The 25,674-nt window shown below is 29.7% G+C and overlaps 1 protein-coding gene across 1 annotated transcript; it reads left to right on the forward strand.

Moving 5' to 3' along the window:
* The first annotated feature begins 23,502 nt into the window (after positions 1–23,502).
* On the forward strand, positions 23,503–25,470 carry LOC121124602 (uncharacterized). Its single transcript, XM_071891015.1, has 6 exons — positions 23,503–23,624; positions 23,713–24,618; positions 24,684–24,782; positions 24,842–24,943; positions 25,044–25,148; positions 25,224–25,470. Exons 2-6 carry the CDS (start codon positions 24,552–24,554, stop codon positions 25,373–25,375), a joined length of 525 nt encoding a protein of 174 aa, XP_071747116.1. The 5' UTR covers positions 23,503–23,624; positions 23,713–24,551; the 3' UTR covers positions 25,376–25,470.
* The last annotated feature ends 204 nt before the right edge of the window (positions 25,471–25,674 follow it).

Genomic DNA, 25,674 nt, shown 5'->3' on the forward strand with positions numbered 1-25,674 from the left:
GGATTCCGATGTCAGAACAAGAAAATATTATTTGGATCAATCTATTATTTCAATATTCTGTATGTATAATTTATTGTTATTAGTTATATGATTCAATTGTTTAATTTTGTATATTTAACATAAATGTATGATGGTATATTTTTTATTATGTAGATTATATTTAATTAAAGCCTTCTTTTTTAAACTTGGAACTTCAAATATATTTCGAAATACTCTACTTTGTCGTTTCATTAGTTATTATTCTGAGAATAAGGTTAATAATGAATTAGAATTTCATGGAGTGTGACTATTAGCGTAGCTCTTTGGCCTGAATCTACGCAATGTTTATGTGACAAATATAATATAAAATACATCAAATGCTTACTTAATTATGCTTAGATGCATTGTTTTTACAAATTTTATTTTTTCTTAGTGTATTGATAGCTATAAATAAAAATGCCCGCGATTTTACATATTTAATGAAAAAGGATACTAAAACAATCACAACACAAACATATATTTCATAAATAATAAACGTTATAAGAAGGAATATTAATCTTTAAAATCTCTTCATAAAATGCAACATTTTTTTTATAACGTATTTGAAGATATTTGGACTTCCAAGACCTGAGTATCCTGCATAAAATCTCGATAGATTATGTCATATTAAGAATATTATGACTTTTTTATGAGAGCAAGAAGTAAATAACTCGCATAAGCATATTGTACAAGTTGTCATTCGACGTCTCATAATGTCTAATTTGAATTATAGCATTAACCATTTTTATTACCAACTAATATTTGAAATTTTCTATTTTTAAACTACTTATAAATTTATATAAAGGAGTGGTGTAAAGGTGTGCAATATAAATTTTATTGTACCACAGAATACCTATTTATTTATAAATTTAATTGGAAAAAGTAAAGGCTTATTCAACTGATAAACACAGCATACTAGGCTCACAAAATACATTGTGACTGGTATTTATTTAATTATATATTATTAAACCATCTCTTCTTTGCATATAATTAAAACAGTTATTAAAATAAATTATCAACATAGCAAACCAAGCAAATTAGCCTTGACTATTTGTGGCAAGCCGCCTCTGTGTCTTCCGTAAAAGTCCTTCATATTTATTAATATTTATTTCTAGACTGCTTTTATGTTGACTCGTATCATATTTGCTTTTCTGGCGTTTACGTCGCTCCTACAACGCTCTGACGTCACTAAATAGCAAGCTTCCCCCTAGTCCTTGCAGTGGAGAGAAAGAAAAGGAAAGTGAGACAACAATCATGTCAACATTGAATAATTTTTTTCGTAGTTTTTTAAATAAAACTTTTAAGTTTGAAAAACTGCACCTGCCTAAAAACATCATAGGCCTATTGCTCAAATCAAGTTGAGCTCTCTGTATTTTTCCCAGGCTCTTTTGTTAAATTTTTGGGATTTCCGCCAACTTAATAATATATATAATAATAATAATACTTATTGTTTTTGTTTTTGATTTTTCATGACTTAAGGGAATTTTTTAAAACGATTTTTTACAGAACAAGGCCTATTGAGCGTCTTCTCATTACCTGACTATACCTTCTTCCACTGCTTGTATTAATTTGCCAATTTCTTGGAGCGTTTTAACATACAGAGAATCCTCATGTCCCATTCTTTTTAATTATTATAATCGAATAAAGGCACTAACCCTTAATTTTTATTGCATATCCTTGTGTGGTGAAGCCTTTTCTATCAACACTAAATGAGCACCTCTTCGAGCTTGGATAGAACACCCATAATTTTATATTTTTTAAAATTCCTTTGAATGAATTGAAACTTGAATACATTTTCTCAAAATCCATTGAAGAAAATTATTGAATATAACAATCTGTACAAAAAATTATTTATTATTACTGATTTTGATATTAGTTCATTAAAAAAATTAATTAATGACTACAGTGCTTTATAATACACAAATACTCTTCTATTCAATATCTTTATTATAAAGCCTTTTTTATGTTATTTAAATATATTTATATGATCAAATATTTTATTTAAATATTTAATATATGGCCATTCATTCCCCTTTTTAGTACAATTAATTGAAATAAATTAAACAATTAGTTGTTAAAGATTGTTCTGAGAATATTTTTGACAATTCATTGCCTGTCAATTATTATATGTTTTTATTAGTACATTTTCAATTTGAAGGTGGTCATCGAAGGACACATACGAAGAATATTTTTGTTCTAGAAATTTACTCAATTCTGATATGTATTTATATATTAAATAACATTATGGTGTTCATATTTACAAAGTCAATAGTTTATTTTCAAAGTCAATAGTTTACTTCATACTTTTTGCTGTATTCTTTTTTTTTTTCATCATTATTAACAGTTGGTTCATAAATATTAGGTTGGTAGATTTTACATTTTTTCAAACTGAATATAAAAAAAAAAAAAAAGGTACTACTTGTCATTCTGAATGAAAAATTGATTACAAATTAAGTATCATAATAAAAAATTGACTTTTTCCAATCTAAACTAAAACTAGACAACCTCATCATCGCGTGGAATTCTTAAATATCAATAAAAAATGGTATGTGTTAGCTGGTTTGAATTTGATAATGTTTTGTTACTTCTAAGTTTTCTGTTTATAACTATTATGAAGTTACAAGATATTTAATTGCCTATATAGACTATCTCAAGTTATTACAAGGTTTTTTAAATAATTTATTTTTCTACCTTAGCTCAGGGACTAAGAAAATCTTCCGAGATCAAAAACATCAGGATATATATACACAGCAACTTGGAAAATCACTGAAACAAGTTTCTTGAAAGAATAGGGATGACATAAAAAAAAATATTTATAATGTATTTAAATTAATAAATTAGTTATCGGCTCATATTGAACTTTACTACACCCTATATGCAAATCATATTTCTGCCTCTTGTGAACCACTTCGTACTGTCAATGAGCTATCATTACCGAAACCATCTACTACAATTCAGCCATCAGAACCAGAGCTAAAAATGAGTGTTCGATAGCAGCGAAATGACAGTTTTCCTACCTTGGGCGTCTGCAAAGGGGGAGGAGCTATATAATCCTGCGGGCGTCCCTGCCTCCACCAAGTCATTTACCTTTGATAAGCGAATTCAAATGATTTGTTTCTTCTAAAAGAGAACCACAACTCAAAATAAAATCCTGGAGGTACTCCTAGGAAGGGGTTAGTTATCCTTTCCAGGGATATAAGTATTTGGGAGAGGTACAATGTTTGCTGATGGATTTGATTAATTGATAATTAATTGGATTGGAAGATTAACTGTTTTTAGGTATATTTAATGTTCATTTAATATTTAGTTTTTAAAAAGGTTTATTACTTCATTTTCTTTACATAAACCTTGAAAGGGATGAAAACATTCTGAAATTGATGATTGCAATGTCGATCTCATGTTCCAGATCATCTACAAACTTATTGATCTCATTTCTCATAATTTTTTTTCTTAGAAGTGATTTCAAAACTTAAAATAAATGTCTGTAAATTAATATAAATGAAATTCGTAACCATCAGAACACAAATAAGAATGTTTTCTTATTGTAAAAGTAAAACTTATCTTACTTGTACAATAAATGGAACACACTTTAATTTTGTATTATGCTAAAAAAATAAATATTTTTTCCTCTTAAACTTCTGGAATATCTAACTATCTCTTGATTTTCATTTTTTGATCGGGATCAATTACATTTAAAGTACGCTCTTGAAATTAATAATTTTGGGTCGATCTGTATTCACAACATAAGTTATTCATTGTTCTTTTGTTTGAAGTAATAATGAGGGAATAATTATTCCCAAGGCAAGAAAATATAAGTTTGCAAGGAAAAAATACTAGTAAATGGGACACCATATGTATATGAAGGATTAGATATCTAAAAATTCTTAAATTAAAAAATAAGGTATGAAAAAGAGACCCATTGATCTTTGAATATTTTCAGATTCATTAGTGAAAAAAATATATAAGTTGATGCACAAAATCAGTAATTTATGAGATGCAGAACTTTGTAGACGCTAGTAAATATAAGAACAATTTTTTTATCTTCAAATTGGCTTCGATGTTTTCAACCAAAAATAACCTTTATCATTGATAGAGATTTTTTTATATTTAAACTAATGAATCTTAAACATTTTTCTATTCATTGGTGTAAAAAATATAAAAGTTCATCCACAGAACCATTGTTTATGAGATAATGAAGTTTGTGATTGCTAATAAATAATTGGACTATAATTTTGTAATTTAATTAGCTTCGACATTTTATGCCAAAAATAATCCTTCTTATTGATAGATAATTTTTTAATTTGAAATAAAGAAAGAGTAATTATTTTTCTATTCATACGTGAAAAAATATACGCAAGTTCATCGACAGTATCAGTTTTAATGAGATGATGAAGTTCGTGATCGTTAATAAATAAAACAAAATAATTTTTATCTTCAAATTTTGACGTTTTGGAAAAAATTACCCTTCCAATTTTTACAGAAATAAGTTCCGTTAGGAGTAATCTTGTAATTAATATTAAGGTTATTTTGTGTAAAAAATTGATCATCAGGGATTCAAAGTAAGTTTTTTTATAGGTGCGAGCCGATGAATTAATCGGTTCTGAGACTTTAAATCTCTTAAGGCTAAAAGTATATTGAGAGAGCGAAAAACTTTTTAGTGGCAAGAGAGTAACATCTGAGAGATGTATTTCAAAGATAGAAACATTATGATGATGCATTTACCGAACGCAAGAGAGTTATCCAAAATGACAGAAAGTAAAAAAAAAAAAGACTAAGTTATTTTCCCCTGAGAACAGCAAATTCCACCAGGCTCTAATTCATGGTAGGTTTTTTAAGAGGTGCGAGCCGATGAATGAATCAGTTCTGAGACTTTAAATCTCCAAACGCCAAGAGTATCTTAAAAGAGCAAAAAAATATTTAGTGGCAAGAGAGTAACATCTGATTTTCTTCTACGTTTTGGGCCGAAAATTACCCTTGTAATTTACAGATAATTGTTTTTATTTAAAACTAAGAAAGTTTAAGCATTTTTCTATTCATTAGTGAAAAAAATATACAAGTTTGGACATAATCAGTTTTTATGCGATGAAGAACGTTGTAGCCGCTAGTAAATAAAATGACTATTTTTTTATCTTCAAATTGGCTTCGGTGTTTTGGGCCAAATATAACCTTTCTAATTTACAGATAAATGTTTTTGTTTAAAACTAAAGAAGTTAAACATTTTTCTATTCATTAGTGAAAAAAATATAAAAGTTGATCGACAGAATCAGTTTTTTTAATGAAGTACTTTGTAGCCGCTAGTAAATAAAAAAACTAATTTTTATCTTTCAAATTGGCTTTGACGTTATGGGCCGAAAATAATCCTTATATTGTTAAACATATTTTTTTATTTAAAAACATATTTTTTTTTTTGATTTAAAACTAAAAAAACTGGAATATTTTTTTTCTATTCATTGTTGAAAAAATATATAAAAGTTCATGACAAAATCAGTTTTTTGAGATAATGAAGTTTGTGATCGCTAATAAATAAATGGACTATTTTTTTATCTTCAAATTTGCTTCGACGTTTTGGGTTGAAAAATTACCCTTGTAATTTATTTTATTTCATTTAAAAAAAAAAGATTAATATTTTTAAGTTCCTCTAAATGAATTTCCTCTTTTTAATTTTATTCCCATTAAATTAGTTTTATAAGAAACATGAAACTTTTCTGTACATATTTTTTTTTTTTCAATTAGACACCTCATGGATTCGAACTTGAAGATGGTGAATTAGGAAAGTCAATTAATTTGTATTTAATGGTTTTTGTATAAACGGCATATGAATTCATAATTAGCAGGTGAAAAGATGAAATGAATATTTCTTACAAAGTTTTTCCAATCACTGGCACCGATATCTTTATTGTCTGTACGTTTTTTGTAAAATCATTACGTCTCAAAAGATAGTGTACTCAATTTTAATTAACACTATCCAACCTTTGAATAAAAAGCACCTGTTTTCCACTTTAAACAATGATAACTCGAGTTATAAGTATGATGCTGACATTTTAAAAATGGTTTTAGAATTTTTTAACATTTGGTTTAAAAATATATTAACATAATTTATCCTTATCTTCCACGCCGAGGGCTTAAAACAGCTTTGAACATTAAAAATAGCCCAAAAAATGGGCCTTTTCCCGAAGGCTACGAGGCTCTAAGAGAAAAAATATGGCCAATTTTGGAATCAGGGGATCAAACTCTATTAAATTGAGCATATACTGTTTTTGTAACATTTTTACTGTTGAACAGTGTACTTTCATAAATTATAGAATACCAAACAAATTAAATACGTAAATATTCGCCTATTACGAATACAAATAAAAAAAAAGGAACACTGGCATTTTGTTTCATCTAGGAATAGAAAAATTAAGTTAACCATAATTTGACAATTTATTGGCTTCTGACCAAGATTTAAAAGTCGATCAGCCATTGGAATATTAAAGGTCATTTTTGGCTGTGAAAAAGGAGGAAAATTTGTCTTCCAAATTGACGAGTTAGTCATTGTACTACTAATATACTACTTAGACATTTTCTATCGTGCTAAAAAAAATACTTATTTTTTTTCGAATAAAAACTTTACTAACTTATTAAAATGATACAAGGACTTCATTAAACAATGACGCTGTTTATTTAATATAGAATCGACAGATGCAGGGCGGTGGAGTCAACATCATTGAAGCGGATGAAAACCTGGAAGCCTTTCACGTTTAGTGTTGGCACAAAAGACGTGAACAATGAATATCTCGATAAAATCATTGAATTTCAGCAAAGCTTGCTTCAACAGTAACTCTTCAGAACAACAACAATGTCAACGTTTTGGTGTCAGCAAGTCGTACCATACCCTCTTATTGCAAAGGAAGCCCTGGAAATACTCATACCGTTTGTAATCATGTTTATGAAATCTTGGAGGTCTTTTGCATATAGCATCAAGCGTGTGCTTCATATTAACCATATAAGTATTTGTGTAAGGACTTCTTATATATCTAGACACCTTTTAAAAGAATACGAAATATGCTTAGAGTAAAATTAGTTTATTTTTTTATTTTAAAGCTTTTAGATAAATAATTGATGAAGCAAAATTAATTTAACTAATTATTATTTATTATAATAACTATATAATAGTATTTAAATTTAGAAACAAAATGGTGGATAAATTCTTTAGAATTCAATTTAGAAATGATATTAATTGAGTTGCTGCTGTGACTACCGATCGTCTTTGTCCAGAACTAATAGTATCATTTTGATTTAGATATAAAATTCCGTGATATATGTATATATTTGTATAAGAGTTTGATGAATGAAATCTCACTGTGTTTTTACTCTGTAGATGAGGTTGTGTCCACTCATTTGGGCGCGCATCTTTTTAGCGAGGCTCTTTTCAGCGCGGATCATTTTAGCTTGCTTCTATTTGGGGTAGTATCATTTCGGCGTATCATTTATTTATATAATATTGGAATTACTTTCAATCAAAAGCTTAGGATCATGTCATCACTAGTAGTCCAATAACAATAGAATATATTATCCGCATGCTGAAACTAAGCACGCATGGAGTCTTCAGATAAGGAGTAGCATTCCATTTACTTAGTATATGGCATGTAGTATGCCTGCATTGCGCCTTGAAATAGACTCTCCTATTATACCGGAGGAGTCTTACCCAACGCAATGACCAAAAGAGGGGGGATGAACCAACGTGTTGGAAAAGCGGAAAAGCTTTTGCTCTTATAATGTGCTGAGACTGTTCGAAGTTAAATCTCGCCCTAGATCTTAATGGAAGAAATTGAGTGCAAAGTGAGATGATAAGAAGTTGATACTTTGTGGAGGAGATCCTGTTCTAGAGATTAGTCCTGGGCAAGGAACCGTCTTTCGATCACTATTTGGCTGGTTGAAAAGTGCTGATCTATCACCCTCAGTAGAATAGCTTAGCAAATATTGCATATCCTCATAACCAAGAACCCTAATTCATCAATTGAATAATATTTATTGTTTCTATATCTATCTTCCTCGCTTGTTTGTGGTAAATCTCCCAGTGAGGTGTTGAAGGAATAAAAGAAGTCATTTCGCCACGATAAAAGAACAAGGCTCATGGAGTTCAACTTCGTGGCGTCTTCAACTCTTATCTGAATTTAGTTGATTTATGCTGTATTAGAATAAGCTCCTACATCATTTTATAATATACTTTTGTGCTCCGCCTCTAAGGGAGCGAGATAATTGGCAAAACATAGGGTAATCATTTATCATTCTCACTCTGAAATTCAGTTTATATCAGTTGACTTATTTTCTCAAGTGGCATAGAACATATAACGAGGAATACGAATAGAGTGACAGAAACATGGATTAGAAACCGTCGATTAAGAAGAATGCACACTTCGATAAACGGTTCTTAAAATTGTAATCAAAATTCAAGGTATTTTTTACCTATAGTTTGGAATAGGGGCTCCATGTTATGGAAATTGCATGAAAATTGAGTGTTTATTGATCTGTTCCTCCATGATACTTTTCGTCATTCAAAATTTCTTATCTTTGATAAGTACTCACTGTTGTTGAGCTACAGAGTCATTTCTATTTGTTTATCTTCCTTTTAGATCTAATTTCTTGATTATCCTTGTTACAGATTGAAGATATGAACCTCGTACTTCATTCTGTAACCCATGTCTTAAATTATTTCCTCCTTTACTAAACTTATTTAGGTTTCTCTGCAATCAAATATATCATTCAGTTTTTACTATGTCTATCATTGACTTATAGAGTGGAATTGCTAGCCCCAAAACCCCCAAAATATTATCATATATAAAATAAAACAATTTATACGAGTATTGTATTAAGGTGTTGATAATTTTTGGGGCGAAGTCTCCCAAAGGATGAAATCTAGGAACGCTCCTTAACTTAGGTAAATCATACTCTTAAACTCTACAATAATCCTTTACTGATTCTGACTCTTCTAGGATTTTGTGTTTGATACAATGCATTTGGTGAAAATGGAAACTTAAGACTCTTCTTGAATTTGTTTATGACTCGAGAGTAATTATACATAGATTTGTCAAAACTTATTCCAAACACAGAATGTGCTTTTCTTCAGCTTGTTCTTTAAAAAAAAGTTAAGTATGGTATTGAAGGGATGAAAGAAGCGAACAAGACTCGATGGTGAACTCCGTGGACTAAGAAGATCCCTGAGGTCTTCAACTCTTACCTTAATTTAGTTGATCTATGGTGTATCTCCTATATTATTTCATATACTTCGTGTGCACCACCTCTAAGGGATGTTACGTTCAAAGATGAGACTTCATTCTTTATACTATCTCCTCCAACAATAAACTCCTTTAACTTTCTCTTCAGTCAACTGTATCATTCAGTTTTTTCCTCTCGATTATTGACTTCGGCATATCATACTTAAACTCTACAATTTTTGTTTTTTAATTCTGGCTCGTCTAGGATTTGGTGCTGGATACAATATGGTCGGAAAATTAATGCTTTCGACTCTTGTTGAATTTGTTTATAGCTCAAGAATACTTATAAACAGACTCGTCCAAAGCACATTCTAATACAGAACAAACTTCTTAAACTTGTTCTCTGAAAAAAGTGCTTATTAATCTTTCTTAGTATAAAAATGAACTATTCCGAGAATTGTCAATGAAATAAATGGGATTAAATATTTGCTGTGGAATTGTATAGATTTAGAATTACATTTCTAAATTAGAATCGAAGATAATTTACTGAGTGAAACTATAGTAACACAAAAATTAATTATATAATGTCAAGAGTCTTATTTTTATAAGATTAAAAACATATAAATTACATATATTTATTTCAAAATTAAATACACATCCGCACAAGAAATCTAGTTACTGGTAATAAATTCCTCAATTTAATTAATCTTTCTAGTGCAAATGTGATTCGTCTATATAGATTTTTCATTCTTAAAAGATTAGCGCCTGATAATAATTGTGTTGCGTCTTGACGAGGGAGAGACACAAGCTTATTTATAATAGGAGAGATCCAGGATGACCGAGAGAAATGAGGAGAAGAATTCACGTGGAGGAATAATGTAACACTGTTTATAAGATCATGTGTATTCTAACTATACCCTAATATATTTACAAAAGACAAGACTATTTATAATACGTAAAACACAGTACTTATAATACATAGACGAATATACAAGAAGATAAAAACATGTAAGGAAATATTAAATACATAACATCACCCCCCAAGCACCAAATCCATGGCGGTGCTTAAACAGGTTCCTCTCCATGAACAGCAGCCTATAGATCCGCTCCATCCATGCACAGGCGCGGACAAAACATGCTTCCTTGTACTGCAAAACTTTATCTCCATAGACGTACCGTGCTCTCAGCACGCGCACCGGAGAAAGGAGGACAATACTCCTCATCAAGGTTTTAAGGACCCGAGCACCTTGCTTGTCCCTGGGAGAAATAATATTCACCCTTGTTGAGATTTTAAGGACCCGAGCACCCTGCTCGTCCCTGGGAGAAATAATATTCACCCTTGTTGAGGTTTTAAGGACCCGAGCACCCTGCTCGTCCCTGGGAGACATCTTTCTCGATGTACCCTCATCCAACTCGGGATGATCTAGAAGAGAGACCGTTCCACATCCATAAACCAATGATGTGAACGGGAGAGTAGGAACAGTAGAGAACCAAAATTGCGTAGGAATAAATCCATTTTTAATTATGTGGTCCCTGACCCGGACACACACTTCACTTGTTGAAAGTGACCAAGGTTCTCTTCCTTCCTCCACGAGGCCCAAACTGAGGCACAGTCCATATTGCTCCGCCTTCTGCAGACGAACGAGCGTTCTCCCCATCGACGAAAAAGGGCTACCCAACTCCAACAGGGCTAGCTTCGCCGACGATCCCACAGCAAGGAGGTCACGTGATCCTGATCCCATCCTCGTCGCCAATGTTGCGTCTTGACGAACGAGAGAGTCAAACTTATTTATAATAGGAGAGATCCAGGATGACCGAGAGAAATGAGGAGAAGAATTCACGTGGAGGAATAATGTAACACTGTTTATAAGATCATGTGTATTCCAACAATACTCTAATATATTTACAAAAGACGAGACTATTTATAATACGTAAAACACAGTACTTATAATTATAGTTGATAATATTGTAGAGAAAAACTCGTGCGAGGAGGAGGGGGAAAAAAAAGACATATGGTATCATTGTTTAAAATACTGATGTGATTATTATCTGCCTGCTTTATTATGATTTTTGAGGGTGTAACGAATGTATTTATTAGCAAAATGTTTAATGAAGATATACTACGTATAATTGACTTCGACGTTTTTATCCGTTACAGTAGATTTGAAAACGTCACACTCCATGAAATTGTAATTCATTATGAACCTTATTCTCAGAATAATAGCTAATGAAACGACAAAGTAGAGTATTTGAAATATATTTGAAGCTCAAAGTTTAAAAAAGAAGGCTTTAATGAAATATAATCTACATACTAAAAAATAAACCATTAAACATTTAAGTTAAATATATAAAATTAAACAATTAAAATCATATAACTATTAATAATAATAAATTATAAATAAAGAATATTGAAATAATAGATTGATCCAGATAATTTTTTCTTGTTCTAACATCGGAATTCAGTTAAATATGTCATAACTTTAGGTTGCAATACACAAGCGAGACGTAGAGTTTAATCAAAAAATAATCACCCCTCTTCTTCATGTGGAAGTTGCTATATACAATTATGCACAGGATAGATATATCTCTACCGATGAGATCTAACTAATTATTCATAATAAAGTAAATGTCAAGATCATAAAATTAGACAATAAATATATTAATAAAAAATGTTAGAAATAAATTCATCTTAAAGATTTAGAGCAAAAGCTAATTATGTAGTAATGTCCGGCGATATTACTCCTTATTAAGAGCATCAAAAAATATTTTTCCCCGTTATTTAGGTATGCTTATATAACAACATACTATTATCATGAAGGATATACACAATTGTTAATTATAATGCAACACCCAATGTAACTACCCTCGGTGTTGTGACCATTTAAACAGTTGTTTTTGCCTTTTATGAGTTTTCTGAACACCATTTCTTGGAGCCCATCAACCATAGCTAAGCCTTAAGTGATAAAAAAGTAATATTTATTGACTATGTAATATTGGAAAACCTAATTATCATACCCAAGTCTTTAAGTGAAGAAACTAGTCTCAGACAAACTAGTTGCGAACCATCCAAAGCTACTATCCCCCGTTGCTGTGACCATTTAAGCAGTTGTTTTTAGCATTTAATGAGTTGTGTATCATACTTCTAGATATGTTTAACTAAAATAGAATCATATTTTATGGTTAGATTTAAAAATAATTGAATACTTACTGTGAGATGGTACAAAATTCAGAGTTCCATTTCGATATTAGTAAATACTTTTTACTGATAACTTGATCGTCATTTGGTGTGGATGACTCAAAACATTTTTATATGTATTTCTATATATGACATCAGTACTAACATCCTCCATTAATTTAATGATGGTTCCTCGGGAAGGGATATGTTTACCCTTGTATTTCTCCATAAATTTTATGAACGTAGATGATTAGCAATGGATAAGGTTATATTACATGCAATAAGCATCGTTGTGAGATCAAAGTTAAAGTTTGACTTGATGTATTCATCGTTAAATTGATTTTATAGATGAATATCCATACTCTTGTTATGAGATGAGGATAATGAGTGGCGTGTAATTCTAGACAGGGGACTAAAGGCACATTTATATCGACAAATCCGAAAACCATCTGTTTCTCATCCAGTAAGTATTTTCCAAATTCCTGGGCCTCCATTTTCATATATCCAGACAGAAGGCGACGTCATTTTGGGGATTTTATTCAGTTCTCTATCGACTATCACCATCTCATATATTAATATTGAATAATAAAGGCGGGAATGATCACGTTAATGATTGATAGAAGAAGATGTATATTTAATCAATGATGCCATAAGTAATTCTTCTTTTCTCCTCGCACTCTTTTGTATTCTTACCAAAATTATCACCCTTACTTATAATACATAGACGAATATACAAGAAGATAAAAACATGTAAGGAAATATTAAATACATAACAAATTGTTGCAGAACTACGTCTTGGAGTCCATTTTCTCGCGTGATTACATTTATTAATTTCCAGATTGAGGGATGCTGGCACTATAGAGAGGACTGGAAAATCATATGCCACGACTCAACTGAATTATTTGTCCTTGGTAATCCCTGTGCCACTCTATCGTAAATATTCCAGAGAGCTGGTGGATGTCTAGCAACTCTTCTGGCTAAACCGTACGGTCTACCTATGTATGTTTCTTCAAAACAGTCTGCAACGACTCGCAGTTTTTCCGGAAAAGTATCCGTCACCTCTTGGGAGGCTCCTGGAACCTGGTCCAGAGGTAAAAGAGCCAAAGAAAGTAGGTTTTTTTGCCTTTAATCGAAAATCTTCACTAGTTATGTATGTTTGCCTTAGTCCAGAAGTTTGGATATGTCTCCAAAGGGATTGCCTTAAATGAAAGAAGTAACCAATGAATTTTGTTTGTGGAAACGCATCCTGTGTTGCTGGTATAGTTGCCTGTTTAAAATCTGCCAGGATGCTTTCAGGATAGAAGACTCGGTCATGGCAACTAAGGAAAAGTCCATTCCAAGGTCTTCTATAACTTGTTGGGAAGTAATCCATAGAGTCATGGAATTACTGTCCCCATAACAAGTACATGGACAGTGAAAAGTTGGTAAAATATAGTCGGACAGACTTTAAATGTCCCATCCACGAACCAATGCTTATATTTAGTCATTAAGTCCAACATTTTTGTTGTGCCAAATATTATAATACGATGTTTAGCATCGACACCTGAATCATACAGGAGAAATTGTTCTCCAGCGTTCGTTTTCCAGAGGAATTTAAAATCCATTTCTTACTCCCTGTGATGGTGGAACCATGTTATTGTGCCGTATCCTCCTAAAAGTTTTGGCCAAATTTCAATTACTTCCTAAAAAAGCAGGTGCTTCTTTGCTTAAATTTTGGACATTGTTAGCAATAATTGCTCTTGTAGACTCGGAAGATGATTTAGCAGAATTTTTTATGGACGTGTACAATTTCTTGATTTCTATTTTTGATGGAACAACACTATCTTTAAACCTATGGACACATTAATGACATTAATATTCTTAATCTTCATTCAGAAGGGATAGACCTCATCTACTAAATACCTTGGACGTACCAAATTTTGTATAACGTGATTATTCTACAAAAAAATTTTTATGAATATGGTAGTCAACTTTTAGTTACAATATAACTTTGATCTACCGCATCCAAGTCATTGATGAATATTTTCAATATACTTTCTTTAGTTAGGAATAAACATTATTTTTTTAATACTAGGAATATTTTTTTCATTAAAATAGTGGAGAAATAAGTAATATATTAAGAATAATCGGATATTATGTAATAAACATGAAATGATCATGTCAAAAACAGACTAATAATAAGATCTTAATGAGTCATTTTTGCTGAATATAATAAATGTAGAGCTTAATATAATGATCTTGCTAAAATAACTGAATATGATATCTTAAGTGTGCTTTGTGATTTTGACTATTATTTCTTTAGAGATATATATTTTTGCAAATATTTAAATAATACTCAGGAAATAAAATTTTCTAAGAAAATACCTATATTCATATTGCTTAAACAGTTTGTAACACTGACTAATATAATAATTATAATACTGATAACAGTAATAATTTTGATAACTTGCATATCTAAAATTACAATAATTAAATAGCATTTTCCTATCGAAATAAAGTTGAAGGAATCAATAAGATACAAAAACAAAATAACAGATAACTCATAAATAGGGAATTAAATTTTGAGGAATATAATTTATTTATCCAACCAAATCGTATTATTATTTTGATACATTTTAACTATTGTCTTCAATAAAACACATTATAATCAGTTCTTATAGAAAACATTTAGTTATTATCTATCTATCCTAGATCTTTGCAAGAGTAATGTTCCTATATAGTGGGAAGTTGTTTAGAAAAGGATTCCCGACTTAATAAGTTTGGGAATTGCAACAACATTCAGATATTCCATTTGAAGTATGCGTAAGTCACTTATATTTTTTAAAAACACATAATCACTTAAAAGTTCCCAATAACAATTTATATGTAATAATATAACAGAATATGTTTTCCAATGACAAAATAGACTCAAAATTAATAAAGAAATCAAGGGTGAGCATGAATTGTTCAAGTTATATAATTAGCCATATAGAGCACACATCACAAACTCCATTTTATAAATGGAATTATATCAATGTGATAGATATGAATGATTTCAGCATTTCAGGACACTGAATGACTCTTATCAATGAATGTTTTCTTAGAGTAGGAGACGAATCAGAGTTGACTTAAGGAGAATTGACTCAATAATTTCATTGAATGATAGAGGAATTGATGTGTTCTTGAGCATAGAGGTGATAATTCACACGATCAGAAGTCAATAGTCCCTATCAAAGATCTTGATGTGAAGAACCATCCCTCCATTAAAGGAGACGATATCCCTTGAACAGAACATGAAGTTAAAGCAAGGATCAGAAGGCATAAGACTAGATATCCAAAAATAATTTTATTAAGAATGGAAACGATGGTCCAACATAACCGAATGCTTCGTAGGAAAGATCCATCTAACTTGGTTTGTTTATTTTTCTTTCGATGTTAATAATACAACGGCAATTTTGATAAATTCAAACGGATTATATGGCCATTTTCTAGCTAAAATTGGAACAAAATTTGGAATATTTTGACTAGATTTTGGAAATTAAGTAACGTAAAATAGATATAAATTTAGTTTAAGTTATCAATATTGTATTCAGTATTCATTTATGCAAGAAAGTCAACATTAATAGGGAAGTTCTTGATTGCGTTAAAAATAGCTTAGCGGAAAAGAAGCACGCTGAAAAGAAGCTATGCTGTAAAAAGTGCGCCCTAAAGAACCCTGCTGAAATGTATGACCGCCAATAAAAACTTATTCCAATCATCTCATGGACTTGAAACATTTTCCTCATTTATCATATATATATTATTAAATTTAACATTAATATATTAAATTTTTATAATTTAATGTAATATTAATATATTTTTATATTAGTATTTTCTCTTATAATACTATAGGCAATATCACTATTTGTAATACGTAGAAGGGTTCCATTGACGTCACAAATTGCGTCGTCGGGCAAAATAAACAATATCTAGGGATTTAAAGTCAATATATTTGTCAAATAAAACAAACTTTGTGAAAATTGTCCATTAGGATTAACTACAAAGAGTAGCATGAATTATGAAAAAAAAAAAAAAAAATACAAAACACCTGCAATAAATATATATTTACACCTCACCTTATTTTATAACCAATCTCATATGTATGTTGTTTCAGCTTTTATTATATAAATTTCATAAGTATAATCTAGTTCGATTTAAAGTAGCTGACTCTACGTATTTTGAACTCAGAAAAGGTATAACATAATAGTTGGCTTTTTATATTAATTTATATCAATAAAGGGCCTTCGTTTAGAATTTTTGTCATTTCATACTCGGTCAATGATATTTATTTTGATGAAATTATCAAATAAATATATATAATTATTAATAACTATTCTTTAAATAAAAATCAACCGTTGGTAACACGAAAATACAAGAATAATAGTGATACTTGCTTTAAATTCAATAGCAGGCATCATATACCAATGTTATTATTAAAAGGTTTTTTCATTATTGTTTTTACTTTATTACAGAATGCCGTAATAGTAACAATGCATTGCATTTTTAAAAAATTCGATGTTGTCCTTACTTTTCTTAGTGTCTAACTTTTGTTATTTAATATTTTTATAAATTAAAAAAATACATATTGAAGAAAAAAAATAAAAACGAATATTTTCGCCAATGATAATATTTTAAAAATTTAGAAGGAATAGTGTAAAGTCTATATTAGGTAGAAATTCTTCACATTGAATGAAATGAGAATCATTCAAAAGATTCAAAAATTGAATAGTGGGGATTACAATAATGTATTTAGTAAGGAATATTGATATTGTGCTTTAACCTTCATAAAAATTTCGTTTGTCTAGTTGTACTGTACAATATTATTATTACTATTGAATAAATTAACTAGACTCTACTCATATTTAAAAGAATATACCTATCAATAAAGTAAAAATATAAGTATGGCCCTCCCTTATCTCCTCTTGCACACTATATTTTCGTTTAAGGTATGTATTCATTGGATAAATTGCACAAAAAGGGGAGACAATAAGTATTTGATGCCTTTCCCGTTTTGTAAATTTGTTTACTGACAAAGAAAACAACAATCTATAATTTTAATGGTAGATTTATTTGAAGAGTGAGATACATTATATAAAAAATAAAGTACTTAGAGGAAGAAAAATGTTGAGCGTAAACCAAAGAACACCATTTCCACTGTCAAGCATGGCTGACACAATCATTGTGAGACATATGTATATATTAATATATATATTTTTTCATAATAAGCATTTTTTTAAGCATACAAAATGCAATAGTGAAACTAGTCTCATCGATGAATTTGTGAATGAAAATAAAGATAAAATTGTCTTTTCCAAATTAAAAATAAATTCAAAGCTAAATATTGTATTTTAAGCTTATCGATCTAAAAAATAAATAAAAAACTCATTTTCACAATACTAAATTGATTTATATGATACCAATAGTAGCTTAGGGTTTAATTGTTAAGAAGATTTGTTCCCAAAGAGTAGCATTTGAACCTGTTGCTTTTTAGTATCCATTAAAATGATTTAAAATTAACTTTAAAATACCGATTTTAGATCGATAAACTTCATTTCATGATTTAAGACATGAAATAGACATTTTAAAGTTTTACTTCTTCGCAAATGTGTCGTACTTCTTTGTCAGACATATTCACTCTATATATTGAAAAACGTAAGATCCATTTTAATTACTAACCTAGATAATATTTGGTCTCCAACTTCTTGTTATCTCGAGCAGGTTTTTCTTTTGTATTCGGATCTAGAGTCTGTGTTGAGAATATATTTACCCAAGTAATATATAACCATCCAACACTTTCTCATATGGTACTTAAAAACGCCTTGAAAATAGTTACTATAACACAGTTTCTATATAAAAACACAAGATATGTTATGATGAGGAAAATTCTCTGTTTTTAGTATCACTGGAAGAATTGTAAATACTCGAAGAATTTCACAATTAAGAAAAGATTGAGGATCTTGAATTCATTTTTGTTAACTCTCTCGACTATATAATATATATAAATTTTGTCATTGACCTCCCTTGATGATTTCTTGTCTCATCTAATGCAACGAAAATATCCTTTTCTTCCCCATTCTCTTTTATTCTTTTTAGTCAAAACTCCTTCAAAAACAAACCAAAAATAATCAAAGTTTCAGTTAACACTCCATTGACCTGGTGTGATTTCTTGTTCATCTAATGCAACGTTTTTTCCCCCATTCTCTTTTATTCTTTTCAAAACTCTTGTTAACACTCCATTGACCTGAAATATTTCCAAAAACTTGGAGAAATAGAGAAGGATCCAGAACATTGAAAGACATAATGAACTACACAAATAACTTGGCTATGCCCAAATGGAAGGATGTGCCGTTTTTTCTTTCGTTTCTTTTCACATTTGTCAATTCTATACATAGAAAGATAAATCATTATACAATAAAATCTGAGCTTCAAAGCTTTTTTCCACAGTTCCATTATACCAAGGTTAATACAAATACAAGGTTATACCATAACGCATGGACGACTGATGTTAGACTTCCACCACTCTTTTAATATTGACGTCATAGTAGATGTGTAGTTGCGTGTTTTTATCTAAAATATGTTTTTTCTTGCCCAGTAGTCGGCACGATACATTAAATTGAAAATTCTAGCAATAGTGACGTCATAGACTATGAGTGGTTGTGTGTTTTATTGAAATCTGCCTGTCTTGCCCCGCAGTCGGTACAGTACATCAGATTGAAAATTCTGGCAAGCCCGATTACATGATGGTTTAGCCTTGTACTTCTATTAACCTTGCCTTCTACCATTTACCGTTTCCAGCACCTGGATAATAAGGATGGAATACTTACCAAGACTTAAGTACTATTTTCAGATGATTTTAAAGAGGAATAGTCTCACAAAACCTCTCCTTTATGTTTTACTCTTGAAAAATAGAAAAAAGTCAAATATTTACGACATGATAAGATCAACCCTGTACGTTAAAAAACTTTAATTTACAAGTAATCTATTGCCCTGGGTAAAGTGATGACTATCAATTTTTGATTTCTAATCGTATAATATATTTTGCAACAAATTCAAGGTTTTTTTATTCACACTTAGCCTCAACTGTCATAAGATAAATATATTTTTTTGTTGGAAAAAACATTAGGTAATTATTATATAGGCAATAGTTATTAATTATTACATATATACACTGAATTAATTATACCTTCAAGATGAGTATGATTTGACTCGAATTCTAAGCGAAGGCAATTAATTCATAAATATATAAATGTGTTATCCGATTCTATTGAGGATTGTTTTGGAATTATTACAGTCTATCTATGTACGTGCGTATCACGTATTATCTATTTTCATAACCGGGAGACGTATCTCAAATAATGACAATACATATATTATAAATACATACTAGAATAAATATAAAAATCCAAATTCTTTGTAATACGTTTTTTTATTCTGTACTTAATACCAAGAGTGAGCTGCTTTAAATAAGACATGAGTCAATTTATACAAATAAATGAAAGAAGCTAAAAGAACATACACTATATTTTTATAATATATATTTGGCAGAGTTATATTTGTAACTCCTTGTTAGACTCCGAGTTGAACTGAGGATCCACATCGGAGTTGTTTTTGTAGATATGTTACAAAAAAGTTCAAATTCATAGTTTTCCCCCTTTCAAACCTGTTTTATCTAATAGAAAGTGTTAAAAAAGACATTTTGATTCCAAAATAATGTCTTTAGCTTCAATATTAAGGAAGTTATGCCCAATTTATCATCGAAATTTAACGCAATTTTTTCGTAGTGTTATGTAATAACCTACTCTAAATTCTGTGATCTAATAAAATATGACATTTCAATAAAACAATATTTTACACATCGGCGTTTATAATTTTAGGTTGGCAGAGGATTTTTCTCCCTTTAACGCGTCATTGAATGTGTTAATTAATTACTTAGCATCACATCCCACGTATTCCTATAATGTCCTTGTAACAACAAAAGTGGCTTTAGTAAAGAATCAATGTAGGTCAGAAATGTTCTCATCAGATAAGTTGTTCACCAGGTTAATGTAATATTCATACAATTTAAATCCATCGTTACGTAAATATTCAAATACATTGAATGTTAAAATGCTCCTTAAAGATTCAGGGTTAAATAGTTTTATCATATGAACTCAAAAACGACATTTATTTTAATAGCTTTGGCGAGTATAGCTTATTTAACTTTATTAAGTTCGAGTTATAGAATAAATATCGCGATTGATCTATTTTTCTCCTCTTATTGTGTCCCAAAAACTCAAGTTTAAGCCAAATTAGGAGTGGATTTAATTTATCAAGTTTTCTCATACCAGAAAATATAATTGAATTAGTCAGTAAGACTAGAATTAAAAGATAAATTGCATGTGACTTTGATTGGAATTTTGCATCTCAGACTGCTTATAAATGGTTGAGAGATATCATACAAATAGCAAGTATTAATATTGAAGCTTTTAAAACCCATGAAACCGGCTATTGTAGATTTAAAACAAGCTCATGTGAGTTCAGGAAGGCATTAAGCAAGGTTTTTGGTGTGATAAATCCTGAGATTTTCATCGGTTTTATAATGTTTCTAGAAGGAAATAATTAATTTATAATTCTCAAAATATTATTTTTTTCGTTACATGCCGGTATTAAGATTCGAAGTTTACGACGTAGTGCAAATGGATTTAGAATATTTAATAAATTATATAATATTTATGTTTTAATTTTTGTTTGGTTTGAAGTCAAACAACTTTGTAGGATTCCGAATCTAACATATATCTCTTGAGAAGATAAATGTTTAAAATATAATTTACTGATTTTTTCTAAACGCTTATTATGTTATAAAAGTGTATTTAAGAGCGATTATTGAGTAAATTAATTGATAATTACATAATAGATAATGTTTCTTGACAATTGTGAAGTATATTAATGATATTAACAATTAAAATTATTTACATGATGATTAATTGTAAGTAATGGTGTAATGCAATTTATTTGCTTAATTGATTTAAGCTATATTTTAGTCAAATTTTCAAGTGGATGACAAAACAACTAGTTTTTGAAGTAAATGGTAATATTTAAAAGATATAGAAATAACTTATATTAAAAAAAAACTAATGGGTGAAAAAGGATTCAAAAATTGAATAGTGGGGATTATAATGCGGGTATATTTCATTTGGAATATCGATAATATTCTTCGACTTAATAAAAAATTCGTTTGTCTAACTGTATTGTATAATTTTATTATTAATATTAAATAAATTCACTATAATCTACTGTTACTTAAATAGAATATACATATCAATGAAGTAAAAACATAAATATGTCCATACCGTATCTCCTCTCGCATACTTTCTTTTTCTTTCAGTCAGGGTTTCTCAAACTTTTTCAGGCTGGCGCCCTATGACTTCCAAATAAACTTCTAGCACCCTCCTTCCCCTCCCCCCCTAAACACATTTCTTCCAAAATCAAACTAACACAGTAATGAACTAAACACAAAATATATTTTTGAAAAATAAATTAACCATACGTTTGCACAATTCCTGCTTATGTGGTTGGTGTACTTCGTCTACGGATATTAGTTTCTCCACAGAAGGTTGAAACTAACTGAGAAGAATACGTATATCCCTACGTTCAGTAATTCTAAATTTGTTTGTTTCTTTTGAAATAATCAAGACAACTGCACTAAAGGCCCGTTCTACCAAATATGATGTTGGAATAGCAATAAAATATATATTTACCTTGTTTACTTAAAGTTTAAGGTAAATATTCATTGGATACATACATCGTACAAAAAGTGATTGATTTATTTTAACAGTGAGATACATTATATAAAAAATAAATTACTTGTAGGAGCAAAAATGTTATGTGTAACCCTAAGAATACCATCTACACTTGTAAGCATGGATGGTAGAAACATTATGTTTTGGGTGTGTTTTTAAACTAAGAAGAAGGTGCATTGAACGCAGGATGGATCAAAAGAACAATTAAGACATATGTATTTTCAATTTTTTTTTTCATACTACTGTCAATTATCGATAATTTTTGTTTAGCCTTAGGGATAATCATAGCTATCATGACTATAAATGGTGTAAATTGGGAGTATTTTTTTTTTTTTTTTAAATTGGTAATCAGGAACATGAATTTTCTTTTCTGATGGTGTTGTCATTATTATCTTATTCCTGTATCGTGAACATCTTTTGCAACTAGATTCATTTATACTTAATCCATATTGAACATGTGCTCATAAAATACAAAGAGTAACCTTTAGGATTTTTGTGGAGTTATAATTGTAAGTCCTTCAGATTCATTTAAACTCATTTAAGACTTTAAATATTTGGTTTCAGGTATCTGAAGCTGCTGCCCTTGTTTTTATATTCTCATTGAAAGAGGTTATGCAGAACAGGTAAAAGTATGTAGTTGGTAACGACGTCAATTTAGTTGTTTTAGTCACCATAAAAGCCAGATAAAAACCAGATTTAGAATTCACAAATTTTAATATGACTGGACTGAAGAACTGCTGTTTTTGTACACCAATCCAACATTATCAAGAAATCTAAAGGAAAAACAAAGGAATGCTTCTTAGGCAAAACAATTTACCAAGTTTACTAAACCTTAAAAAAAATTGCTCAATTATGCAAATTATTCCTAAGCTAGGTATTATTTAATGATTAAGGAAATGCATATAAACAAATTGAATGCATTAGGAGCATGCTGAAAATTTGAATAACGCAGTGTTAAAAGAACCCTTGATTTTTCAACGTTAATATGCAACCCGTTGTTAAATGGAAAGTGGATAGACTCTTATTTGACATACATAAATCAACATTTTGTACGATAAAATTGGTTCCATATAAAGGAGATATAAAAAATAGTATAAAAAACAAACCAATACTTAGTGTAATATAATTTTGAACTAAAAACATAGCAACTTTTTTCTAAAATCATTAACACTTAAAAGACCAATTTCTACTTATTTTTTTTAAATGTTAAGAGCTTCTGTATACAGAGTCGTTCAGGTAAATCTTGACTACCTTTAACTGCATCCTGATTATTAAGGGAAGAAAGTAGAGTTTTGATATTTTATTTACAAGTTCTAATAATAAAAAAAAAAAAAAATCCTTCATTGTTTCCGCTATCTTTGACAGCCATTTGCGAGGCCTAAATGATTTGCAGACCTCGTCAACGTCCGCATGGAGACTTTTTTCCTGATTCACAAGGTGAGGAAAATATAATTATTCGTATAGTTGTTTTTTGAGACGTCAACCCCATTTCATTTATATTTTAACCCTTTACCTTGAGCTTCAGAAAACAATTTTTGTGTTTTTGGTATTGCATAAGCCCCTAATTTGACAAATCAGCACTCCCGTCTCATCCCCACCAGATTTTGAAAGATGCACCCATTCAAAATTTTAGCATCTTAGGTTCAACATTGTGGGCACGTTAATTAATCATAGTCGTGGTCTCAGTTAGATAAAACAAATGGAAGAAATTCAAAATATAACTATGAAATATGTACTCATTGTGAAGGGATCTCTTCATTCTTTTGATCCTGGAATCCCCTTCCAAAGGAAGAAGTCCACTCTACTCCATGTGATGCTTAGTAGTTTTCATCCTATCGTTCCTATTGGAATACAGAAACCAAATTTGAACATCTCTTGAGATCAAATGAAAAGTATCTTCCTTCAATTCCCTCTATTCCTCTAAAATATCATACTTATAAATTTGTTAAAACATATACAGTTTGACCACCCATAAGCTATCCATAGAAATATGAATAATATAAATTTTGTTTATTTAATTAGTATTACATTTTTTAAGTAAACAAGAAAACTTTGATTATTTACTTTTTATAAATATATACGAGCTACATTTAAGTATGTTTTTGATAATTGTATACTCTTGAAAGTGAAGAGTTATGAAAAAACTGAAACACACTCTTAAAAAGTGTATCTTTTAGTCATTAAATTTTTTGTAAACTTATATTTGTAGCACTGAACAAATAGAAATAAACTCACACATAATTTCAAAATAAAGCTCTCTTTCTTTGTTAATCTACACTTGTGGCATAAATGAACACAATATATAAACTCTAGTTTTTGCTGGAATTACTTATACTAGGTAACAGTACTACATTCAACGACAACATGAAGGGAATTATTCAAATTTCCATTGTCTCTGCCTTAATCCTTGGAGTATTTGGAGGATTTGAAAGTAAGTATAAGACATTGGAAAACCTTGGATTTATGTCTTCTAAATTATTTATTTCATCAAAATAGATGTATGTAAAAACACCATGCCCACTTGTATAAGGGATGAAGTTAGATGTCTGGACCCAGCGTATTACTTTCAATGTTCAAGAGCATGTGGATGTACAGGTAAATTAATTGTTACAACATTTATTTTTTGTCAAATTTTAAAATTTTTCTTTATCTAGGTTCTTGTCTGGATTCAAATGCTGGGTGTCTTGACGCATCTACGATTTGTATAGAGAAAGATGAAAGAAGGAGGTGTCCAAGATTTTGCGGTGTTTGCGAAGGTAAAATACAATTATACAATAAGTTTGCCTATAGATATTCTCTCATGTATTTCCTAAATTACTTTACTCATTATCTCCATTATCTCTGTCTTAAATCTAGGCTGTAACAACTTGGTTCATGACGATATATGTGGAAGAAATTTACATAGGTGTAATGAATACAATGTAAAGTATTTGTGTGCCCAAACTTGTGGAAAATGTAGTGGTAAGTTAACTATTGATATTAAATGGAAATATATATATATGATTTGATATATTTTGTTTTCTTTTAATCAAATAGAATCATGTAGAAACAAATTGGCTTCTGATGATGCTTGTGATAGATTTAATCAATTTGGATATTGTTTCAGTACCTCTCCATATAGTTCAATCATGAGAGATGTATGTTACGCCTCATGTTCATCAGGATGTAGAATAAGTCATATTCCTTAAAAAAAACCTTCGTTCTATAACTGGAATATGATTATTAACTAACAATGTAACTTTTAAAATAACTTTTTCAATAAAATAGCATAAATTAATCAAAATCACATTATTATTTAAAAAAATGTTCCATTTTTTTGTGGTAAGATTGAGTTGCACCGTTAGTAAGTTTAAATGTTTATTCCTTGTGGCGTAGTTTAATCCCAAAAAATATATTTTTTAAAGTCCTTAATCAAAAATATTGAGAAAAAATATATATTTACTTATAAAATATGCTTGATTAAATGAACATTTTTTATTGTTTGGAT

Source organism: Lepeophtheirus salmonis, chromosome 9, assembly GCF_016086655.4.
Source record: "Lepeophtheirus salmonis chromosome 9, UVic_Lsal_1.4, whole genome shotgun sequence".
NCBI lineage: Eukaryota > Metazoa > Arthropoda > Copepoda > Siphonostomatoida > Caligidae > Lepeophtheirus > Lepeophtheirus salmonis.

Excerpts from the sequence above, each read along its gene's own strand:
- LOC121124602 (XM_071891015.1), top strand. The coding sequence starts at position 24,552 with ATGAAGGGAATTATTCAAATTTCCATTGTCTCTGCCTTAATCCTTGGA. Across the intron at positions 24,619-24,683 it reads AGTATTTGGAGGATTTGAAA|ATGTATGTAAAAACACCATG; the intron begins GTAAGTATAAGA and ends TCATCAAAATAG. Across the intron at positions 25,149-25,223 it reads AACTTGTGGAAAATGTAGTG|AATCATGTAGAAACAAATTG; the intron begins GTAAGTTAACTA and ends TTAATCAAATAG.